Genomic DNA, 19,759 nt, shown 5'->3' with positions numbered 1-19,759 from the left:
CCTGGAAGCCGGGAGCATCCCTACCTGCCCTCCAGCTCCTCCTCCGGCCCCTCTAGGCAGCTCAGTTCACAAGAAGGAGGAGGTGGGGGCAGGGCTTCTGGCCAGTTCAGAGAGGGCATCTGCACAGGTTTCCCCAGAAGCTTCACTTTGCCTCCCTTGGCTCCTGAGGAGAATAGGATGGGGACACCCGGAGAACAGGCAGGAAAGAGCCAGAGATGAGACAGGTCAGAAGGAAGTGCCAGGCTAGGTGCCAGAGGGTCAGGGAGGAGCATCCTCTTTGGGGATACCCTGATCAGGGCTAAACGGGGTTTCAGGAGTTGGAGTCATACCACTGTCCGCCTGGCTCCACTCTGGAGGAGCGTACTGGCTCCAGGGGCCCAGGTCTCCTGAGGGATGTTGGGGGAAGCCTCCATGGAAGGTCTGCAGCTCCTCCGCCGCTGGGTCAATGGTGCTATAGACAGGACCCTCGCCAGGGGCGGCCGTGCCCCGGGCCGTCTGAGCCAGATACAGGGAGATTCCTGCTTCTGCAGAGAAGAAAAAGGGAGGCCCGGGAGCAGAGACAGAAAAATAGAGGACAACAGAATGGAAGACAAAGGAAAATCCCACGGGATCCACTTCTTCCCCTACACAAGCCTTACATCCTAAACCAGGGTGGAGGTAGGTCAGAGAGGCTTCCCCAGCTCACATCCTCCCCAGGGACTGACCAACCTCAGAGAGACCGGGCTCCCGGGCGCCCTTCAGTTTGCCCCAGTAGGTCGGGAGAAGTGCGCTGAAGCCAGGTGAGGGAATGAGAACTCCTCACCATTGTAATATCTGTCGTCCGGGTCAGGATTGCTAGGGCAGCAGCTTCCCCTGGGTTCCTGGGCCGAGGGGCTTCGAGATGGGTGGGGCCACGAATCTGCCAGCCATGGGTAGGGGGCGGGGCCAAGGCCCATGGGTGGCCTGAGGGAGAGCAGGTGAGCGTTGGGGACGGAGAGCTTGAAGAGGCCAGCAAAGGAAACGGAGGTGGCGATATTCGGGAGTCGCGGGACAGTGGCGGTGGTGTTGGGGTGGGAGGTGGTCATGCTCCCTCCACCTGGGGCGGCGGCAGGGCGTAAGAAGAGTGGCCTCTCGGTGGAGGTCATCCTGAGGAAATGGGCTAAGAGAATTACCTGGAACTGGCTCCAGAGAGGCCCTCTGAGTGCGGGAAGGACACTGGGGAAAATGAGGGGGCGAATGAGTAAGAGAAGGGCCCGTCCTGGGGGGTCTGAACCCCACTGGGGCAGAGATGGCTTACCTGCCGGTGTGTAGGCAAAAGAGGCTTCCAGAAAGGAACCCGTGGGAGAAAGAAGAGGTGAAATGAGGGGAAGGGTCAGAAATACCCCTATACTTGTCCACTCCTCGGCCCCAGTCCCAGTTCCACCACTCAGGCTGCACCCTGGACCCATTTCATCAGAATTTCTCGGGGGTGGGACTCAGGTATCGGTATTTTTCTCAAGCTCCCCAAGTGACTCCTATGTACAGCCAACCAAGATTGAAAACCACTGACCTCAAAAACCTCAGGATCTCTCCAGAGACGTCCCTTACTAGGAAGTAGAACTCGGGTCGCCTTCTTTCAGCGGGCCCCGCCTTTCCATCCAGACCCCGCCTCACAATTTACTGCCTGGGATCCTGGCCACACCCCCTCTTGCCAGGCCCCGCCCCCCGCCCTTTGAGTGGGCTTTCCGTCCTCGAACTTGCCCCTTCTTTATGGAGATGGTTGCAAAGCCTGGCCTCCTCGCGGCGTCTTAGGGGCAAACGTCATCCCTCCTCCCGCGATCCAGATCCCGCCCCGTCTTGGCCCGCAGCCCTCCCCAGTCCTGGCAGCTCCTCGAGCCGCCCCATGTATCCCGCCGCTACCCAAGAGTCGGAACTCCAGGTGCGACCCCTTCCTCCCGACCCGGTCCTCACTCGCCAGCGGGTAAGCCCCTGCCCCTCCCCATGGACCGCCTGGCTCCCTCCCGGCTCCGTCCGCTCCGAGGCCGGGCGCTCACCCGTGTAGTGGCTGAGCTCTTTGCGCTGTTTCCGGCGCCGGTAGAGGGCGGCGCAGAGCCCGAGAAGCAGCGCCCCGCAGGCGGCGCCGCTGCTCGCGAGGAAGGCGGGCTCCCGCAGCACCCTCGCCAGCCGCTCCGCCAGCCCCGCGCCCACCTCCAGCCCGGGCTCCACGTCCGGCGGGGACGCTGTAGGGGTCAGAGAGGTGAGAGGAGGAGGGGCCCGAAACCCTGGAACTGGGAAAGGGTCATTCCCGACCCAGCAGGCACAGCTACCCCAGCGGGGGCTTGCCCCGCCCCAGCACTGCCCTCGGGTGGACTCACGCAGCTGCACCAGCACCGGGGCACTGGGCACGCCCACGCCTGCGCTGGTGGCCGCCGCGACCAGGGTTCGATAGAGGAGACCGGGCACCAGTCCTCGGAGCATTGCGGAGCGTGCCCAGCCTGCTGCAGACCGATTGAGGTGAAAGCGGCTCTCATTGCCCAGGCACCAGATCTAGGGAGGCCGAGTCCCGGATTTAGAGTCAGAAATGGGATTCTTAGCCTCACCGGGAAACTTAAGGCTCCAAATGGTAGAGAAGCCTTAGACAGATGTAATTCAACCTGGAAACAACACTTGGAAACCTCTGTCTTCTCCCCTAAACTCATCCCCAACCCTAAAGCCAAACCTAGAATAGATTTCCTCCACCCTAATTCTAGCCACTAGGTCTTCCCTCTCCCTCCCGACCCCGCCCTCCCATCCAGTCCCTTCTCAATCCCGTACCTGGTATTCCGTGATGACCCCATTTTGCTGGGAGGGGAGTGGAGGTTCCCAGGACACAGTGATACTGCTGTTGCCATCACCCCCCAAGGCCACCGCCACTCCCTGGGGGGGGCCACTGGGGGCTGGGCCAGGGTGGAGCATGGTGAGAAGGACACAAATAGTCATTGCAAGCTGCCCCTCCTGCCCCAACATTCCCCCTCCCTGTTCTAACATCTTAGGGAACTGAGAGCCATTCCTCCTTCCCACCCACTCGCCCTGCTCTCCTCCTGCAAATTTTCATCCCCCCTCCACCTCCACCCCCACCCCTTCTTCCCTCTTGTCCATCCGTCTGTTCGGTGATCCTCCTCACCCTCCTCAGGAGTGCTCCTGGCCACAGAGAGGCTTTCAGCCCCGAGCCCCTCCTGGCCTTGGGCTTGCACCTTGATCTGGATTTGGGACCCTGGAGGGAGTCCTCTTAGCACAGTACTTTGCTGGCTTGGGGACTGTAGGTCCAACATTGTCCAGCTTCCTCCCTCAGGGCCTGCTACCCTCCAAGACACCCGGAAACCTTGCACCAGCTGGACTGGGCCATCCACCTGTGGGAGACAGGACAAGGCACACCAGACAAGGCACACCATACAGGCCCTCCAGGCCCAGCCCCTCCTCCACTCATGCCGCCTTCCCCAGCCACTCACCTCCCACTCTCCCATACTCACTCTTGGAGGCCCTCATGTGCCTCGTAATCATCCCCACCCTGAATCTCCTCCCCATACCACACTCACAGTCCAGGACACCTGCAGGGTCCGGGGTCCCAGGACTATGGGCTCCTGCAGGCGCACAGCCACTTCTGCCAGTCCCTGCTGGCCTCTCCATGGGTCTTCCACTGGCCTAGAGGGGCTGCTATCTGTTGACCAAAGAACCCACTCAGCAGAGGCCACCAGGGACAGGGAGATAGGGCTGAGAGTGTGCTCGTGTCCTACCTCCGCCCTGCTCCACTTAGTACTCCAGAGCACACCCCATGGTCAGGAGGGGACTGGTAAGGGAAATAGCTTCCAGACATGGGCCTCAATGTCCAGCTAGCATAACTACACATGCATCCTTTAAAGGCCTCAGTTCCTCATCTCTAAGATGAAGATGGCCCCTCCATGGTCCCTTCTAGTCTTAATAATCTATATTATCTATGGGTAAAAGGCTCAGAAGTCAGAAGCTGCCAAAATGAATGACTACCTCTCTCTCTTTCCTTCTTCCCTCCTCCCCTCTCCCTGCCTTCCTCCTCCCTTGTCTCTTCTATGAGAGGCAAACATGATCTCCTATTCCAGGCCGGGCCACCAGTATAGACCTGGCATAGCAGGAAAGAACTTTATGAACTGCCATGGTGTCATGGTTTTGGGGGAGAGGGATGCTCTGCGATGTTATATTTCATGCTCATGAGCCCAGGGACTCTGACCTTACCCTGTGTACGGACAGGCTCAGAGACGGGGCTGGGCTCACTGAGGCCCCAGGCTCCCACTGCTCGAACCAGAAACAGGTAGATGGTATTGGGCTGCAGACCGCTGACTGTGTGTGTCTCCAGCTGCACGCCATCTGCCACAGTACGCCACGTGTTGCCAGCTGCTGGGCTACAACAGGAAGGAGATGACAAGTTGTCTAAGCCAGGAACTCCCAACCTGCCTACTCCATCTCATCCACTCTCTATGAACCACCATTATGTCTTCCCCTTGGGAGAGGGTACTGGAGAATCCCGCCTCACAATAGCAAAGACCCTAAGGGCATAGGATCCCCTCCTTTTAACTCTCCAGGTTTGCATTCAAAACTTTCTCCATACCTGAAGGCCTCTATCACATAAGACGTGACTGCAGCCCCAGCCTGTGGGATGGGCTTCCAGGTCAGGGTAATGCTGTTCTTGGTGATCTCAGTGACCACTGGCTGAGAGGGAGCCCCTGGAGCAGTACTGGGTTCTGTAGGGGGGTCTGGTGATACTCCCCAGTCTTCTGCAGTGGGAGATAATCTTTAAGTAGAAAGATAGGGAAAGGATAATCCTAGTGTAACCTGTCTCCTTCCCAGGGGAGCTATGGAGCTCTGAGCAGTGGTGATGGTCACGGTGGGCTATAGTATATGAAGCCCTACTCACATCTGCCGCCCATGGGCACCACTACTGTCCTCATCCTCACCACCATAACCATGGCATTTGTGACATAAAGTTAATCCCGGAGTTTGAGGAGGTATTGACTACCTGTTGAAGCAGGTTTGGAGGAAGGTATTATCAAAATAAGGGAAGAAAGAAAAAACTTACCCCGCATTTTAAGCCAGCCACTCCACGTGGCTTCCCCTATGGAACTCTTGGCCACACAGCTGTAGAAGCCCATGTCCATCTCCTGTAAGAGAGGGCAGAGCACTGGCAAACTGAGAGTGGAGCAAGATCCAGTGAGGGGGTGGAGGTGGGTAGCAGAAGGATGGGAAGATGTTGGACACTAGGTGCTCTGAGAGAACAGAGGGGTAAAGATGGGGCTACAGGCCCAGTGAGTACTTACCTGTGTAAGGAACGTGGAGCAGATAGCCATTCTCAGCTACTAGGGCCCCAGGGGTGACACTCACCTGCACGTTGGCGATGTACAGGGTACCGTTGGCCATTGTCTTGAACTGGAGGTCATCCCCCTGCAGCCACTGCCCATCCTTCTTCCATCGGACACTGGGTTGAGGGTTCCCAGTCACTCTGCATGGCAGCCACACGGAGGAGCCAAGCACCAGCGTCTGATTGGCTGGTCCCTGGAGGATGACAGGAGGCAGCCCATCCAAAGAGGCTGAGAGAGGAAGAACGTGTGCACCTCAGGGGAGGAGCTTAGGGCCCCGCTGCCAGCCCCTTGTCCTCATTCTCTGCTCCTTCGCCCTCCCTCCTCCAGCCCCTGAAACTTCCGGTGACCAGAGGGGGCTTTAATAATCATCTGCAGTCTCTGCCCAGGACCAGCCATTATTAGTGGCTTCTGCTGCTGGTTTCCAAACTTCAGGGTCATGCCTCAGGAACACACCTCTCCTCTTGCAGACATAGTATATAGACTCCAAGAGAAACACATCACTTTAGGCCATTATTTCCTCCCAAGCCATGGATCCAGCCCTATCTCCATGGGCACGTACCTCCTTTTATCTCCAGCAGGGCCTTGGCCAGGATGCTGCCAGCCACACTGACAGCCTGGCACACGTAGTACCCAGCATCGCCATGCTGCACTGCAGTGATGTTGAGTTGGCCTCTTGGAGACACTGAGAAACGCCCCGTCGGCTGAAGTGACTGACTGGGGAAAAGCAGGACCTGGGGACAGAGCAAGGAACCAGGGTAGGGAATGAGCAGGCAGCTGGGCAGGGAGAGGTCCCCATTCCTGTCAATCTCAAAATTCAGAGAATTCCTATGATTCTAGTTCATTGTCTGTCTCCAGCAGTGATGTGACCTTGGGCAAAGTAGTTAAATTTATTCAAAAAAAAATCAGGGAATTTTAGTAGACAATTTCAGAGTCTACTTCCTAGCTCCGTGACTTACTAGTTGGGAAACCCTGAACCTGCCTGTTTAACCTGCCTGAGCCCCAGTTTCCCAAATTTGACTCCTAGAGGATAGTTATAAAGATCACATGAAGTAATCATATGAAAGTCTTCTAACACATTGTGGTAAACACATTCCTCTTCTTCCTGCTTTAACAGTTTTCATTACGTAGATCCATGGAAGATAATCCATTAGATTAGATAGGGAAGGAGGTTTGGGTCTCAGGACAAAGGGCACCATGCTGAGACCCTGGCTAATACCTGCTTCACCCCTACTAACCATCACCCTTTTTATTCATGTAAGAATCTAATTAGAATTCAGCAGCCCCAGGTGCTAGAAAAGATGCTAGAAAATTGTGGCTGTTGATTTGGAATGAGGTAGCAGGTTGCCTTGTTTTCCAGCAGAGTGGAGCTCATCATACTTATTTTATCTTACTGAACCTGTTTCCAGTAGCAAAATTCCTACCCTTCCTTTAGAGAGAGTTATTTATGTTGTAACTTCAGTTAATGTTCATTCTGCTTCTGGATTTTGAGATTTGTTTGCAAGGTTCAAAAGGGATGACTGTGAGCTCTCCCTTGTGAAAGTCCCTTGTGGCACTTACAAATAGAAGAGCGAGTACTTTTCTACCCTGAGCAGCTTTGGTTCAATACTGTTTCCAGAGTAGTGTGTTACGTCCAAAGCCAAAGCCCGAGGGGTCTAAAGGAGGAGAGATAAACTGAATTTGTTACATCCTCAGGATAGCCTTGCCCAAAACAGAAAGATTCTCTAAGAAACTACCATCCAGGACTGTTCTCCACCATCTAAATGTATTATTATCATTTATTTAAAAGTGTCCCAATGTGTTCCAGGCCTTTTATGTTCATTATCTTACTTAATCCTCTCAAATAACCTGCAAGGGTTTCTGGGGGCTCCCAAAGATAAAACAGAAGCCCCAGAGAGAAGTTTGCAGAATGCAGAGGGAGGGAGGCTGAGCCGCAGAGGAAGGCTGATGGGAAGCTCCTTGGAGATGGCCACCCACCTGACTCCCCTCCTTCTGCCAGAAGATGGCAGGTGGGGGGTTTCCTTTGGTCTCGCACTGGAAAGCCACACTCTCTCCAGGAGCTGCCATCTGGTCCTGGGGCTGGGTCACCAACTGGGGTGGGACTGGGAAGGGAAGGTGAGAAAAAGAAACAGGGAGTCAGAGGCACTAAGAAAGGAGACTGCGGGAACAGGAGAGAGAAACTCCAGCTTAGCTCAAGTGTATAGGAGCAGATATCCATCTCTTCCTCCCGGCCTGTTTAGCGTTCTCCTCCTCCCACTCTTTGTAGAAGTCTCAGGTGTCCCACCCACATGCCCTGCTCTGCCCTTTCTCCCTCAGTCTCCTGCCAACAATCCTCCTTCTCCCCTCCTACCATTCCTGCTGCAGGCAGTCCCAAGTACAGCCCTCACCGTGAACACTGAGGGAGCCAGATGCTTCAGCGCGGCCCACACTGTTCTCCGCCACACAGGTGTACGTTCCCTCATCTTCGGCACTCACATGCCCAATCCAAAGGCTGTGGTCACTCCGGATCTCATACCTGCTCCACTCCCCACCCCAGGCTGTGTTGGCCACAGCTACAGACCCTTTCTCTCTCCCCCAGGACAGACACCAGGGTCAAGGTACATAAAGACAGGCAGGACCCAGCAGGGACAGAAGCTGGTTACCCATGGACCCATCAATGGAGGTGGGGACTGGATAGGACTGGGGCCACAGGCTCTAGGGAACAGACTTCTCTGTGCTCTCGAGTGAGAATGTGCCTGCCTTCCAGTTTTCTAGGGCAGAATAGTCTCTTGATCAGGTTGGGTCTTCCTACAGGCAGAAGGGGGCCTCTCACCTGCCTGTGGGCAGTTCCCCATCCTCCTTGCGCCAGCGGAGACGAGGTGGGGGATCCCCCTTCACCTCACATAGGAAATTCACAGGGGCATCAGCCAGGACCACCTGATTCACTGGTCTGCGCAGGAATGAGGGACGCTCTATGGAGTGGTAGTGAGTGAACAGTCAGGGTGTCTGCACGGCTACTTACTCTACAGGCTACCTGTTCCCATAACTTCAAAATTCCCTGTGCCTACCCAGTACCGTGACTTCAGCTGCCGCACTCTCCCGTTCTCCCGCCATATTGGAGGCCATGCACACATACATGCCTGCATCGCTCTTGAGTGTATGTGACATCATCAGCTTCCCTCCACGGATCTGCAGAGTAATAATGGTAACTTTGGCCCATTTCAGCTATCACAGCATATATATATATATATGTGTGTGTGTATATATATATATATATACACACACACACATATATATGGTGTATGTATGTGTATATACATATGTATAAACTTTATTTGATCCTCACAGCAAGCTGATAAAGGAGACCAAGGAAGTTGACCCACATATCAAATGGGAAGTTCCTGGGGCATCATGCCCCCGCCCCTTTTTTATACCAATTCCATCTTCCTTATCCCTCACTGTATAGCTGACTCTTAGTCTCTGGTTAGCTAATGCCCTGATCTCAATCTCCAGCCTTGTCACCTCCCTACCCTATGTCCCCTTCCCTGGTGGGGTCCCCAGTCATAATCCCGCCCTCACCGTGATCCTTCCTTCCTCTTCCTTGAGTCTTGCACCGTCCTTCCTCCAGGACACGGAAGGCTCCGGGTGGCCGCGGGGGGGCACGCATTCCAGTACTGCTGGCTCCCCCACTGCCACCACCACGTTTCCAGGAGACTGCCGGAAATCATCACGGAGGACTGGGCGGGGGTAGAGAATAAGCAGGATGTAGAGTGACATAACTGGCTGAGGACACAAGGAAAGTGTTGTCTTGGGAAGGGGTTGATCGCTGCAGACTGGAATTCGTTCCCAGGTGAGAAAATATCAGCCTGGAGTCAGATCCACTTCCTTCTCTGGCCGTGGTGTGGCCATTAGAGATCAAAGGTCACGGTCCCAAAGGAGGATGCTGAGTGGGCTGAGGTCCTTTGGGGCTGGTTCTGGGTCTGATTGCCCAGTGCCCTCCCGCCTACCCCAGGCTCTGGAAGCAACCAGCTGACGGTCAACTGACTCTCACCTGCCACTTCCAGCGAGGCGTTTCTGCTCGCTGCTGCCCCCAGGTAGTTGCGAGCCACGCAAGTGTAAACACCTTCGTCCGGCCGCGCGCGGCGCCCGTGCACGATGCGCGGGAAGAAGAGGGCGCCGCTGGGCAGCAGCAGGCGGTGCGCACGCGGATCCTCTCGCACAGTGGCCACACGCGCCCCGTTCTTGTACCACTCAATGTTGGGTCGGGGTCGGCCCTCAGCGCGGCAGGGCAACGTGGCGGGCTCGCCTCGGGAGACCAGCAGATCTGGCGGCTGCTCCACGATGCGGGGCATAGCATCCTCCGGTCCTACCCTTGACCCTGGGGACAGGGGTAGGCGCAGAGCGTTCAGACAGGGAAATTGTGGGGAGAGATTAAGGCTCCAGAGGGAAAGAGAATCCTCTGGTCGTCCCATCTCCTATGCTTCTCTGCTGGAGCTCAGTCCCCACCTGCCTACCCACTCCCTCTGCAGGATCCAATATCTCCTTATTGGCAGACGTTCCGTGTTCCTCGTCTCAAAAGAAGATGCCTACAGACAGGCCGGTTAGTAGAAGAGTCGGGACACAAACTTCTGGGCCGGCTTTCTGGACCACCTAGAGACCTCCATCTCCTCTCCTGCCAAGTTTAAGCGGGAGTGGCTGAACCACCCTTGGCGAGAAGACCGCTCCCTCTCCTCCTGCCCAGTGGTTTCCATCTCCCACCTGCACTGGTTCACGGATCGTCCTTGCTCAGTGAAAGACCATAAACCGTGCACTGGAGCCAGCAATTGGTTCTTGACCTCTGCAAAGTCCCGGCCCAGTGAAATTGGGAATGTGGACTGGCGTGGGATCCCTTATGAAAGGCAAGATGGGAGTGATAGGGCCGGGACTAGAAGGGGTTGTCAACCCGGATTCTATGAGTCGACACAGAGTCCTTCTTACTGACACCCGGGATAATCACGCTTCATTTCAAGGGTCCTGTGAAGTCACAGGAATTGAACGCAAATAGCAGTAGAAATGTTAGTAAGGCTCCTTTTCCTGAGAGGTGCATAGTTTCCAATAGATTATTCTACTGATTGATGTTCCTCTACTTCCCCTGTTCAATCCGATCAGTTCATCCACATATTCTGTCCTACCTGTCACTTGGCCTGCAGACTTTGGCCTGTTTCACCTTCTGCAGCACGGTTTGGGATCCCGGAGCCTGTTATACTCCGGCACTCTCAGCCCCTAGTCCAGCCAACAAAAGTGGATTTGTAACCCGTGGCGGCCAGTAGGTGCCACTGCAGCCTTGCAAAATCTGGTGTAAAATAACCAGGGACCACTTCAAGCATCTGTTCTGCCCCCTGCCCCCTCCCCCTGCCCCGCCCCTCCTGCCCTGTTCCAAAATCTGCAGGAACCTCCCGCTTCCAGCCTGCGTGTGAGATTGGGTTTCATTCCCCGCCCCTCCTCTTAGAAGTTCTGTTGTAGACAAAGCTGGACAGGCTGACAAGTGCTGGCGCTGTTCTGAGTTTATTTTAATTGCCTGGAGTCAAGAAGATCGATTTCTGTCCCACTTGGGAGAGTGATTTTCTCCATCTCCTCCCTTCCAAATGGAAATCTCTGCTTTTCACCCGTCTCTTCTCCTCCATCTCCTCCCATTCCCAATTTTGGAACACCCCGTGGTGAGCAACACTGGAGTGATTGAGAGCTCAAATGTTGCTGTTGAACCAACCAGGGCTGGAATCTCAGACTTTAACGCTTCCTAGCTGTAAGAACTTGGGCAAATTATTTAACTTCTCTGAGTCTCAGTTTCTTTATTTGTGATGTGGGAGCAGTGATAGGGTTGCTCTAAGACCATAATGTGTGCAAAGCCTTTGGGGGATAAACGTCACCACTCTGCCATTATTTAAGGGCTTGTGTTCCCAGCATATGCACCTTATCTTGGCTCCTACAGTCTCTACCTGAATCAAATTCTACGAGGCCCCAATATTCTTTTTTCCCCTTGCTATAGCCCTCAGGTGTAATGGAAATGGACTGATCTGTTATCGCTAGGTTTTGCTTCATGCTGCTTTTGTGACGATTAGGGCACCATTCACTCTATAAAGCATTTTCTCAGCGGCAAAATGTGTCTGTCAACACCTTCCTTACACACCTCACTAAGTTTCGAGCTTAGATGAGACAAAGTATGGTGAAAACACTCTATAAACGCGCTAGGTGAGCAGAAGCGAGACTGCGGGGTGCCAGCGAGAAGGGATCTGTGCTTAACCTCCTGGGAATCTAGGAGGGTCAAGAGGTTGGAGAATCGGGCTCCTCCCCCATCGTCTTTCTCCTCACTCCTTCTATACAGACCACACCCTTCTGGTCGGCCTTTTCCCCCTAATTCCTGTAGACACAGCTGCAAGCGCCCTTTCCCTGGAATTTCCCCCTCTACCCTTCCCGGTCTCAGGAGATGCTTCGACTGCAGCCTAATGAATAGCTAATGGCCATGCTAATGAGGCTCTGGGGCTCCTCCCTCAGCACCTGATGTGCCCCACACATAAACACACACATATTGCCCGGGTCTCCTTTCTCTCCACCTTCGAGTCCCCAGCACAGTGCTCGTCACTAATCTCGAGTGGGTCGAGGCAGAGGGATGGGGACCGCGTGCACCTGGAGGGAACCACACTCGAAAGCGCCCGGTAAAGCGGGGGGTTCCCGATGCGACAGGCGGGGAGCGCGCTCCGGCCTCTCCGCAGGCTGGCGGCGGCCGGCTCCCGCAGCTTCCCTGCGGTGCTAGGGCAGAGCGCGCTGTCCCAGTCATTTATTAATCACCGTAATTAGCGGTAACGACCTCGCCGCCAGTTCCTCCCTCCCGCCACAGCTCTGCCGGGGTGGGACGGCTGAGAGTCCCGCCGCTGAAAGACAAACTTCTAAGTTTCCTTAAAATGATCGCCGCCCCTGTCCCCTCCGTAGCAAACACATCCAGCATTTTGGCTTCCTCTGGTCCTAAGTGAGTTCTTGGGAAACTTCGGGGTTCCGAAGACCAGCTGCCTGGGTGGGTCACAGAGTGACCCGGCTTGGCCGAGCCGGCGAGAGACCGTGCCCCCTCCTCTGCCCTCCCTGCGCTGGGCCCGGGCCTTTCTTAGCTCGGACTTCCCTGCCCGTTACCAGCAACGGTTCTTCTCACCTGGGGTGGGCGTTGTAGGGGAAGGGAAGGAGGTGTAAAAAGACTCAGTAGCCATCTTCTCCCAAGCCCTCGACCTCCCGCAGGTACCCCCACTCAGGTGCTCGAAGCTCCAAATTATCCCTTAGACCCCACGACCCAGGGAAGCTCTGGGAGGCGCCACTCAATCCTGGACCTCGGGACAGGAGCGCTTCTCCTTCCCTTCCACGCCGCCCTCTCACCTCATCCCCATCCCAGGATCCCATATCCCCAAGAGGCAGGGTCTCACCGTTGAGAGAGGGATCGCCGGGAGGCAGCAGGGTGTGGTTGAGCGCCGCCAGCGAGGAGTTGAAGCCCAAGAGCAGCTCGCTGGAGTTGGAGATGTCCCCGGTCAGAGAGTCCGCGAACAAGTTCATCTGCAGCAGCGTTTTCAGCAGGTAGCGCAGCATTGCTCTACCCAGCTGGGATCGGGGCGGGGGGCTGGAGGCCCAGCCCCTGGGTCTAGGACCCGTGGGCTGGGAGCCGTAAGCCCCTCCACAGCCTCTGCGCGCTGCGGCAGCCACGGTGCCGCTCTCCTGCCGGTGCGCCTGGGTACGGTCGGTGCCTCTTCGTGCCCTCCTCCTTCCCTCGTCCTTCTCTCCACCCCCCAGTGCTGGAGTCCCCTGGGAGCTGGGCAGGCGGAAAGCAGGTGCCACGCCGATCACGGCGTAATTAAGGGATTAATCCTCCTCCCTCCACCCTCCCACCCCTACTTCTACAGTCACTATCCGGGCAGGAGACACGAGTAGCGTAGCGCGCGAGTTGGAGTCCCCGCCCCGCACCCCAAGCCCAGCTTTCCGTTCTGGACGCGGCGAGAGATTTTCCCTTCTTTCTCAAAGCACCCAAGATGAGGGACGAGGCTCTGTCGGACTCTGCCCTTCTGCCCAACTTTAGAACAGGAATCTGTCCTCTCTTTTCCCGAACCTTTTGGAAACTGAGGCAAAGCGCAAGCAATGCTCCTTGCTGCCAAAGCTCTGGTTTCCATTCCCTCCCAAGTCTAGGGGTTTGGCGACGGAAGGGCAGGAGACTGGGGTGGTTTGCAGCAAGAGTCGGGAGTAGGAAGAGAATTCCAAGAAAGGTCCACCTCTCTGCCCTCTGGTCCTCTGGTCTGCAGCCGGGAGGCCAGAGGATGGAGCGGCGCGCCCTGACCCGGGAGTCCTGCTCCAAACGCCCTAATCTAGGAGTTCCTGTAGGAGACTGAAAGCCAGGGAAACGCAGGCAACTGTCATTTGTTTGAATCCTTTTACATTACCCTGCTTTGACATTTTTTATTAAATTGTTTTACGTTTTTGAGGAGACTGAAATGGAACCAAGGATTCTAGGACAAAAACAAAGATAATATTATTTTTGTAAAGGCACTTGGGATTGATGCAAAATTAGTGCAAATCTGTTCAAATCGGACAACAGTCGTCCTTACTAGGGGGCGAGAAGAAAACCATGTGCCGCCACTCCCACCTCCCACTTCCAGTCGCGGTCTGCTTCTGACTTTTCTGGAATTCTTTCTACCTGAAGACCCCCCAGTCCCCACCTCGACAAACTCACTTTCCTAGACAGGAGATGGCTTTGGGGTGTCAGGGAAAGAGAGAGGCCGGGACATTTCTAACCTGAGGTAAGGTCCTGCTGATTGAAGTGTCAGTGCCGGAGTTCTGGCTCAGCCCTGTCAGGCTCTGGGACCAGACAACCTTCATGGGGCGACTGCTTCTGACCCCAGAGGGGTCGAGGTCAGAGGGGTGGGTGCTATACAGTCGCAGACTCGGGAGTAAGCAGAATCAAGAACTGAAATATTTCAGGCAGAGCTTGTTCAAGGGAACCCGAGACGTTGTCAAGGGGTGGGGGGCTTGTTCCAAGCCTCCTTCTTCAGTCCAGGCGCCTGGCTGTGAGCCTCCAACTATGGGTGTTTAGGTGCCTTCCAACCCTAGCAGTTCTGGGCGGGACGTAGAAAGGCTGGAAGCACTAGGTGTGGGGGAGGGGGTAGGTGGGAGTGGGGGTGGGGCCGGATGGACCCCCCCGCCCCCCGCCCCCCGCCACCGCCAAGCAGCGCCCTGGGAGCTGTCCTTTTCAGCACCTCATGTGCAGGTGCCTGACTAGAGCCCTGGAGCCCCCAGGGAAGACATAAATCCGAGCAGACCCTGAGGCTGAGGACGAGGGTAGGTGGGAGACTGGCTAGAGACACAGCCTTCCAAAAGCAAGAAGAGACTAAGAGATTTGACGCCCCTCCCTTCCTCGCTCCAGGGTGGTATTCAGATAAGAGAGAAAGTAAGGGATCTATTTCCCACCCGAAATCTATCCTTCAGGAATGACCAACACAGAAGTGGGTTCTAATTCTACGTTTGCCAAGTACAAGACGTCACCGCTTTGGATCTCAGTTTTCCCATCTGTTAAGGAGGAATTGGAGTGCTTGATCTACTCTGACCCGTGAGATTCTAGGCTCCGGGGCCCTTTGCTCCGCCCCCTGCTGACCGCAGTCACCTGGGTTCCATCACACCAGAGGCTGAACCGGGATAGAAACACCGCGTCCTGGCACCAGGCCCTGCTCTGAGGCGGAGGGGGCCAGAAACCCTCCCATCATGCGGCTCCTGCCGGGTCCTAATCCCCTGATTTGCTCCCGGCTGGCCTCTCCGCAAACACAGGGCCTGCCAGCGTCTAGGGGCTTGTCACCCTGTTAGCGGATTTGTTCCCGGAGACAGCGCAGTTAATTGGCCCTTTATGTGGGGATCAGGGCGTATTTGCTCAGGGTTCCCTGAGCGGAGGCGCGGCTCAGCCCGTGAGCAAGGCTGCTTCTCAGTCCGTGTCATGTGAGTTTGGAGGCTGGACAAATAGCTGGGCCACTCTCCTTTCCAGGAATCTGCTGTCTCTCCTGCACCTCACCTCGTCTGGGCTCTCTCTAATTTTCACTCTCCACTTTTTCTTATTTCTCTCTGCTCTTTCCTTCTTTGTACTTCTCTTTACCTTGATGATACTCTCCTTTTAAACCAAACTCAGACTTAAGCCAAGAGGGCTGAGTTCTCCCAACTGGGGATATCAGAGAATAAACACCTCCCAACCATAACCTAAGTTCCCTCCCTTTTCCTTCCCATTCTCTAGTGTCCCTAGGGCCCTGGGCTGGGCAGAGTGGAGTGGAGAGTGGGCAGAGAAGGCCCAGCAGAAGTCACACCTCCCAGCTCTTCTGCAGCCCTCTCCCCACCTTCTCTTCTTTACTGAGGGTCAGACAGGCAGCCTAGAAACTGGCCCTGCCCCTGTCCACATCCAGTTTCTCTCCTGGCTACCCCCATAGGCAGTTCTGAAAGGGGTTTGCCTCCTACTAGTCTCCTCATTGCCTGCTCCACCCTCTGAAAATTACCGAGACAACTCTTTGTCCTTTTGCTGGAGTGGGTATGCAACTCATTGCAACTACGCCCATTTCCTAATTTGTCAACTGTAAGTGCCTGTACAGCACCTAAAACACTGAATAGACGCCCTGCAATTGGAGGAGCCTCAGCCAGGGTCCATTCATTCTGTTGACTTATAAATTTCCACCTTGGGCTGGAGAAAGAGTCAGAGCTGGGTTTAGAGACCCTCCCTTCTACCACCTCAGGAAACTACTTCTTTCCCAGAGTTTTACCAACAATATGTACAATCCAGACTTTAGAAAGGGTAAGAAAAAGAAACACAGGTTTTGAAGGAGGGTTGGCAGAAAGAAGAGAGAGTAGCAGGGAGGATGGGGTGAGTTGAATTTGTAGAGTTAAGGGCTAAGTTTGTTCTGATAAGGTTATAGCATCTGATGGGAAGACGTGTGTGTGCGTGTGTGTGTTTGCATGTGTGTGCGTTTGCATGTGTGTGCATGTGTGGGTTCACAGGTAGAACCCTAGAAAAGAGCCCTGGGCCAGGAGTTGATGAGGTAATATAGAAGAGGAATGTTTCTTTTCTATGGTGGTATTTTGGGTGAGTGGATTTGCAGAGAAACATGGGAAGTAGGAAGGGCAAGTGATTACGAGTAAGGCAGGAACCCTACACAAGAGTGGTGTTTTGGGAATGGTGAGTCTCTAAAGGAACTCTCCATCCCACTCCCCACTGGGGGGGGTGTGTGTGTGTGTGCGTGTGTGTGTGTGTGTGTTCACGTGCTAGGGGAGAGAACAGCTACCCCAGGCTAAATTCCTTGGCCTAGTGCCAGCATATCGGCCAGAGAATGTGGCTGGGAATTTTCAGTGGCCAAGCTGGGGCCATATGGGGAGGCTTCTTGGTGGTCTAAAGCCTGCATCCCAGCTGGTAGTAGATGAAGCTGCTGGTATGTAATTGCCCAGGACGGCAGTCTGAAGATAACCCCCCATTACTACCACTGCTTCCCCCCAATGTACACACACACTGTCCAGTCCATTTGCATTCCCCCCAGAGCCTGTAGCCTCCCAACACTCTCTGCCTGGACCCCTTCCCAGGACATTAATACATATTGAGTGTGAGAGTGTGTGCCTGTGTGTGTGTGTGTGTTTGCTGGGAGGGGGACAAAGAAATAACATCTGCCCCTTACCCCCACTAGGGTATGCCTGAAAATGGCCCAGCAGGGCTGCTGGCTTCAGAGTGATGATGCCAGGGGGCAGTGACCCAGCCAGCAGGGGCCAGAGAACCAAACAGGAGGGGGAATCAGAGAGCAAAGAGCAGGCACCCAGCTGGAAAGCAGAAAGCAGGAGCCTGCCCCCGGCAGGAGCCAGAGTGTGTTGGCTCAACCCCTGCAGCTGCTAAGATAATAAGCCACGGCCTCCTGCATGAGAGTCCCCCTTTCCCCACAGGGTTCCAGTGCAGGAGACTGTGGGGAGACACTCTGCAACACACTCTACCAAGTCTGGAAATCTGGAGGCAACTGGGCAGAAATGTTCACATCCCAATATAGATAAAACAAAGGCCAGGGAGAAAAAGAGCTTTCTTGGTTCTTTTTATAAAACTAGATACAGAGCAAGCTTCCATAAATATACATTTGGTGACTATACCTGATTAAATAGTTAGTCCTTACAAGTGCCCCTGCAGAGCCCACTAGCCTTCTCTGTCTCTCCTTTTGCCTTACAGCTGCTGTAAGAAAGTACCAAAAACTAGGTGGCCTAAAACAACAGAAATGTATCCTCTAGCAGGTTAGAAGCCTGAAATCAAGGTGACAGCTGGGCCATATTCTCCCTGAAGGCTCCAAGGAGGAATCTGTTCTTGCCTCCTCCAGCGTCTGCTGATTACCAGCAGTGCTTGGCCTTCCTGGTCTTGAGGATTCATCACTCCATCTCTGCCTCTGTCTTCTCATGGCCTTCCCTGGGTGTGTGTCTTGGTATCTCTTAACTCTTCTTATAAGGCCACCAGTCATTGGATTAGAGTCCACTTTAATCCAGCATGACCTCACCCTAACTAATTACATCTGCAAAAACCCTCATTTTCAAATGAAGTCACATTCTGAAGTTTTGGGTGAGTAGGAATTTTTTAGGGGGGACAACACATTTAACTTAGTATACCTTATTTTCCTGTATTTCCTTCCTCTTCTGCTCTCTCCATATTCCTGATACTCTCCCAGGCCCTATTATTTGAGTTTTTAAAATATTCTTGTAATGATAATCATAATGCATGCTCAGGCAAACATATTCAAGCAGTATAAGAAAGTATAAGACGAAAAGTCTAAGTCTTCACTCCATCAAGTCCTTCTTTATCCTACAGATCCAGTTGCCTGGGTAGCTACCAGTGGTTTCTTGTGTGTCCTTTCTGATTTTTTTTAAAAAGCATATATAAGCATATGTATCTCTATTCCTTTTATTTTATTTATTAATATATTTTTTGAGACAGGGTCTCACTCCGTCACCCAGGCTGGAGTGCAGTGGCACGATCTCCACTAACTGCAACCTCCACTTCCCAGGTGCAAGCGATCCTCCCACCTCAGCCTCCCGAATAGCTGGCACCATAGGCATGCACCACCACACCTGGCTAATTTTTTTTTTAATTTTTTTGGTAGACACGGGGTTTTGCCAGGTTGCCCAGGCTGGTCTTGAGCTCCTCAGCTCAGACAATCCACCTGCCTTGGCCTCCCAAAGTGCTGGAATTATAGGTACAAGCCACGGTGCCGGTCCTCTCTATTCTTTTAAAGTACAAATTAGCCAGGCATAGTGGCACAGGCTTATAGTTCCAGCTACTTGAGAGGCTGAGGCAGGAGAATCACTTAAGCCCAGGAGTTCAAGACCAGCCTGGGCAACACAGTGAGACCTTTGTCTCAGATTATTTGTACTGTTCTGCAACTTGCCTTTTTTAACCCATCAATATTTTTAGGGCATCTCTTTTTATCAGTTCATGTATCTCCATCTTTTTTACTTTACTGGCTGCCTAATATTCCATTGCATAGGATTATCGTACATTTGTAATCAGTCCCCTATTTATGGAGGCTTAGGTTGTTTCTGGCTTTTTGTTTTACAAACAATGCTACTAATAAATATACTACACCTGTATCTTTACACACATCTCTAGCTGTAGAATAAATTGTAAAAAGTGAAATTATAGAGGCAAATAATAACTAACAACAGCTAATGTTTATTGAGTGGTTCTATTAGTTTCTTCATTCAGCAGATGTTCACCAGGTACCTACTGTGTGCCAGACATAGTTCTGGATGTGCAGGCTACCAGGAATGAGAAAAATCTGAGCACTTTGCAGGCATAATCTCATGTAATGCTCATAGGAACCCTGTGAGGTGGGTACTATTATTTCCAGTTTTCAGATAAGAAAATTATGCCTAAGAAAGCATAGCAAGTAAAGTAACTTTACTTAAGTAACTGCCTAAAGTTATGTAGCAAGAAGTATGTGCATCTATATATACATATACATATTTCTTTTTTTTTTTGAGGTGGAGTCTCACTCTGTTGCCCAGGCTGCAGTGGCTCCATCTCGACTGACTGCAACCTCCGCCTCTCAGGTTCAGGCGATTCTCCTGCCTCAGCCTTTTGAGCAGCTGGGGTTACAGGAGTATGCCCTGATGCCCGGCTAATTTTTGTATTTTTAGTAGAGATGGGGTTTCACCATGTTGGCCAGGCTGGTCTCAAACTTCTGACCTCAAGTGATCCGCCTCCCTTGGCCTCCCAAAGTGCTGGGATTACAGGCATGAGCCACTGAGCCCGGCCGCATTTAAATTTTCATATATATCATCAAATTGCCCTTCAAATGGTGCCACAATTGACAGTCCCACAGCAGTGTATGAGAGTCTCTGTCTACTCACCATGACCAAATATTATTTTTTAATTTTTTACAATTAAATAAAATATGTATTTAATTACT

At 53.5% G+C, this 19,759-nt stretch overlaps 1 protein-coding gene and 1 long non-coding RNA gene across 10 annotated transcripts in view; one reads left to right on the top strand and one right to left on the bottom strand.

The window, feature by feature from the left end:
- The window catches only part of ROBO3 (roundabout guidance receptor 3), a 37,605-nt gene extending 24,421 nt beyond the window's left edge, over nt 1-13,184 (bottom strand). For 4 of the 9 annotated variants that reach the window (XR_008510919.2, XM_054523645.2, XM_054523648.2 and 1 more), the window contains exons 1-21: nt 12,746-13,180; nt 9,352-9,678; nt 8,880-9,037; nt 8,369-8,489; nt 8,134-8,272; nt 7,709-7,836; nt 7,299-7,423; nt 5,884-6,055; nt 5,347-5,552; nt 5,045-5,126; nt 4,577-4,742; nt 4,204-4,370; nt 3,534-3,655; nt 3,122-3,347; nt 2,773-2,894; nt 2,013-2,505; nt 1,277-1,300; nt 1,152-1,194; nt 803-942; nt 330-524; nt 25-163 (exon numbers count right to left, since the gene is read on the bottom strand). Coding sequence is in view for 8 of the 9 variants with exons in the window: in XM_054523645.2 (XP_054379620.1) it covers nt 25-163; nt 330-524; nt 803-942; nt 1,152-1,194; nt 1,277-1,300; nt 2,013-2,505; nt 2,773-2,894; nt 3,122-3,347; nt 3,534-3,655; nt 4,204-4,370; nt 4,577-4,742; nt 5,045-5,126; nt 5,347-5,552; nt 5,884-6,055; nt 7,299-7,423; nt 7,709-7,836; nt 8,134-8,272; nt 8,369-8,489; nt 8,880-9,037; nt 9,352-9,678; nt 12,746-12,905 (3,455 nt within the window). In the remaining variant the exon portion in view is untranslated. 9 annotated transcript variants of the gene reach the window in all.
- On the top strand, nt 1,672-11,438 carry LOC134759434 (uncharacterized). The gene is made up of 2 exons (XR_010135613.1): nt 1,672-1,939; nt 9,830-11,438. It is a non-coding gene; the product is annotated as an uncharacterized LOC134759434 (long non-coding RNA).
- Nucleotides 13,185-19,759: the final 6,575 nt, after the last annotated feature.

This window comes from Pongo abelii, chromosome 9 (assembly GCF_028885655.2).
Source record: "Pongo abelii isolate AG06213 chromosome 9, NHGRI_mPonAbe1-v2.0_pri, whole genome shotgun sequence".
NCBI classification, from domain to species: domain Eukaryota; kingdom Metazoa; phylum Chordata; class Mammalia; order Primates; family Hominidae; genus Pongo; species Pongo abelii.
The sequence above is the reverse complement of the archived record's forward strand: the minus strand, read 5'-3'. Positions and strand labels throughout refer to the sequence as shown.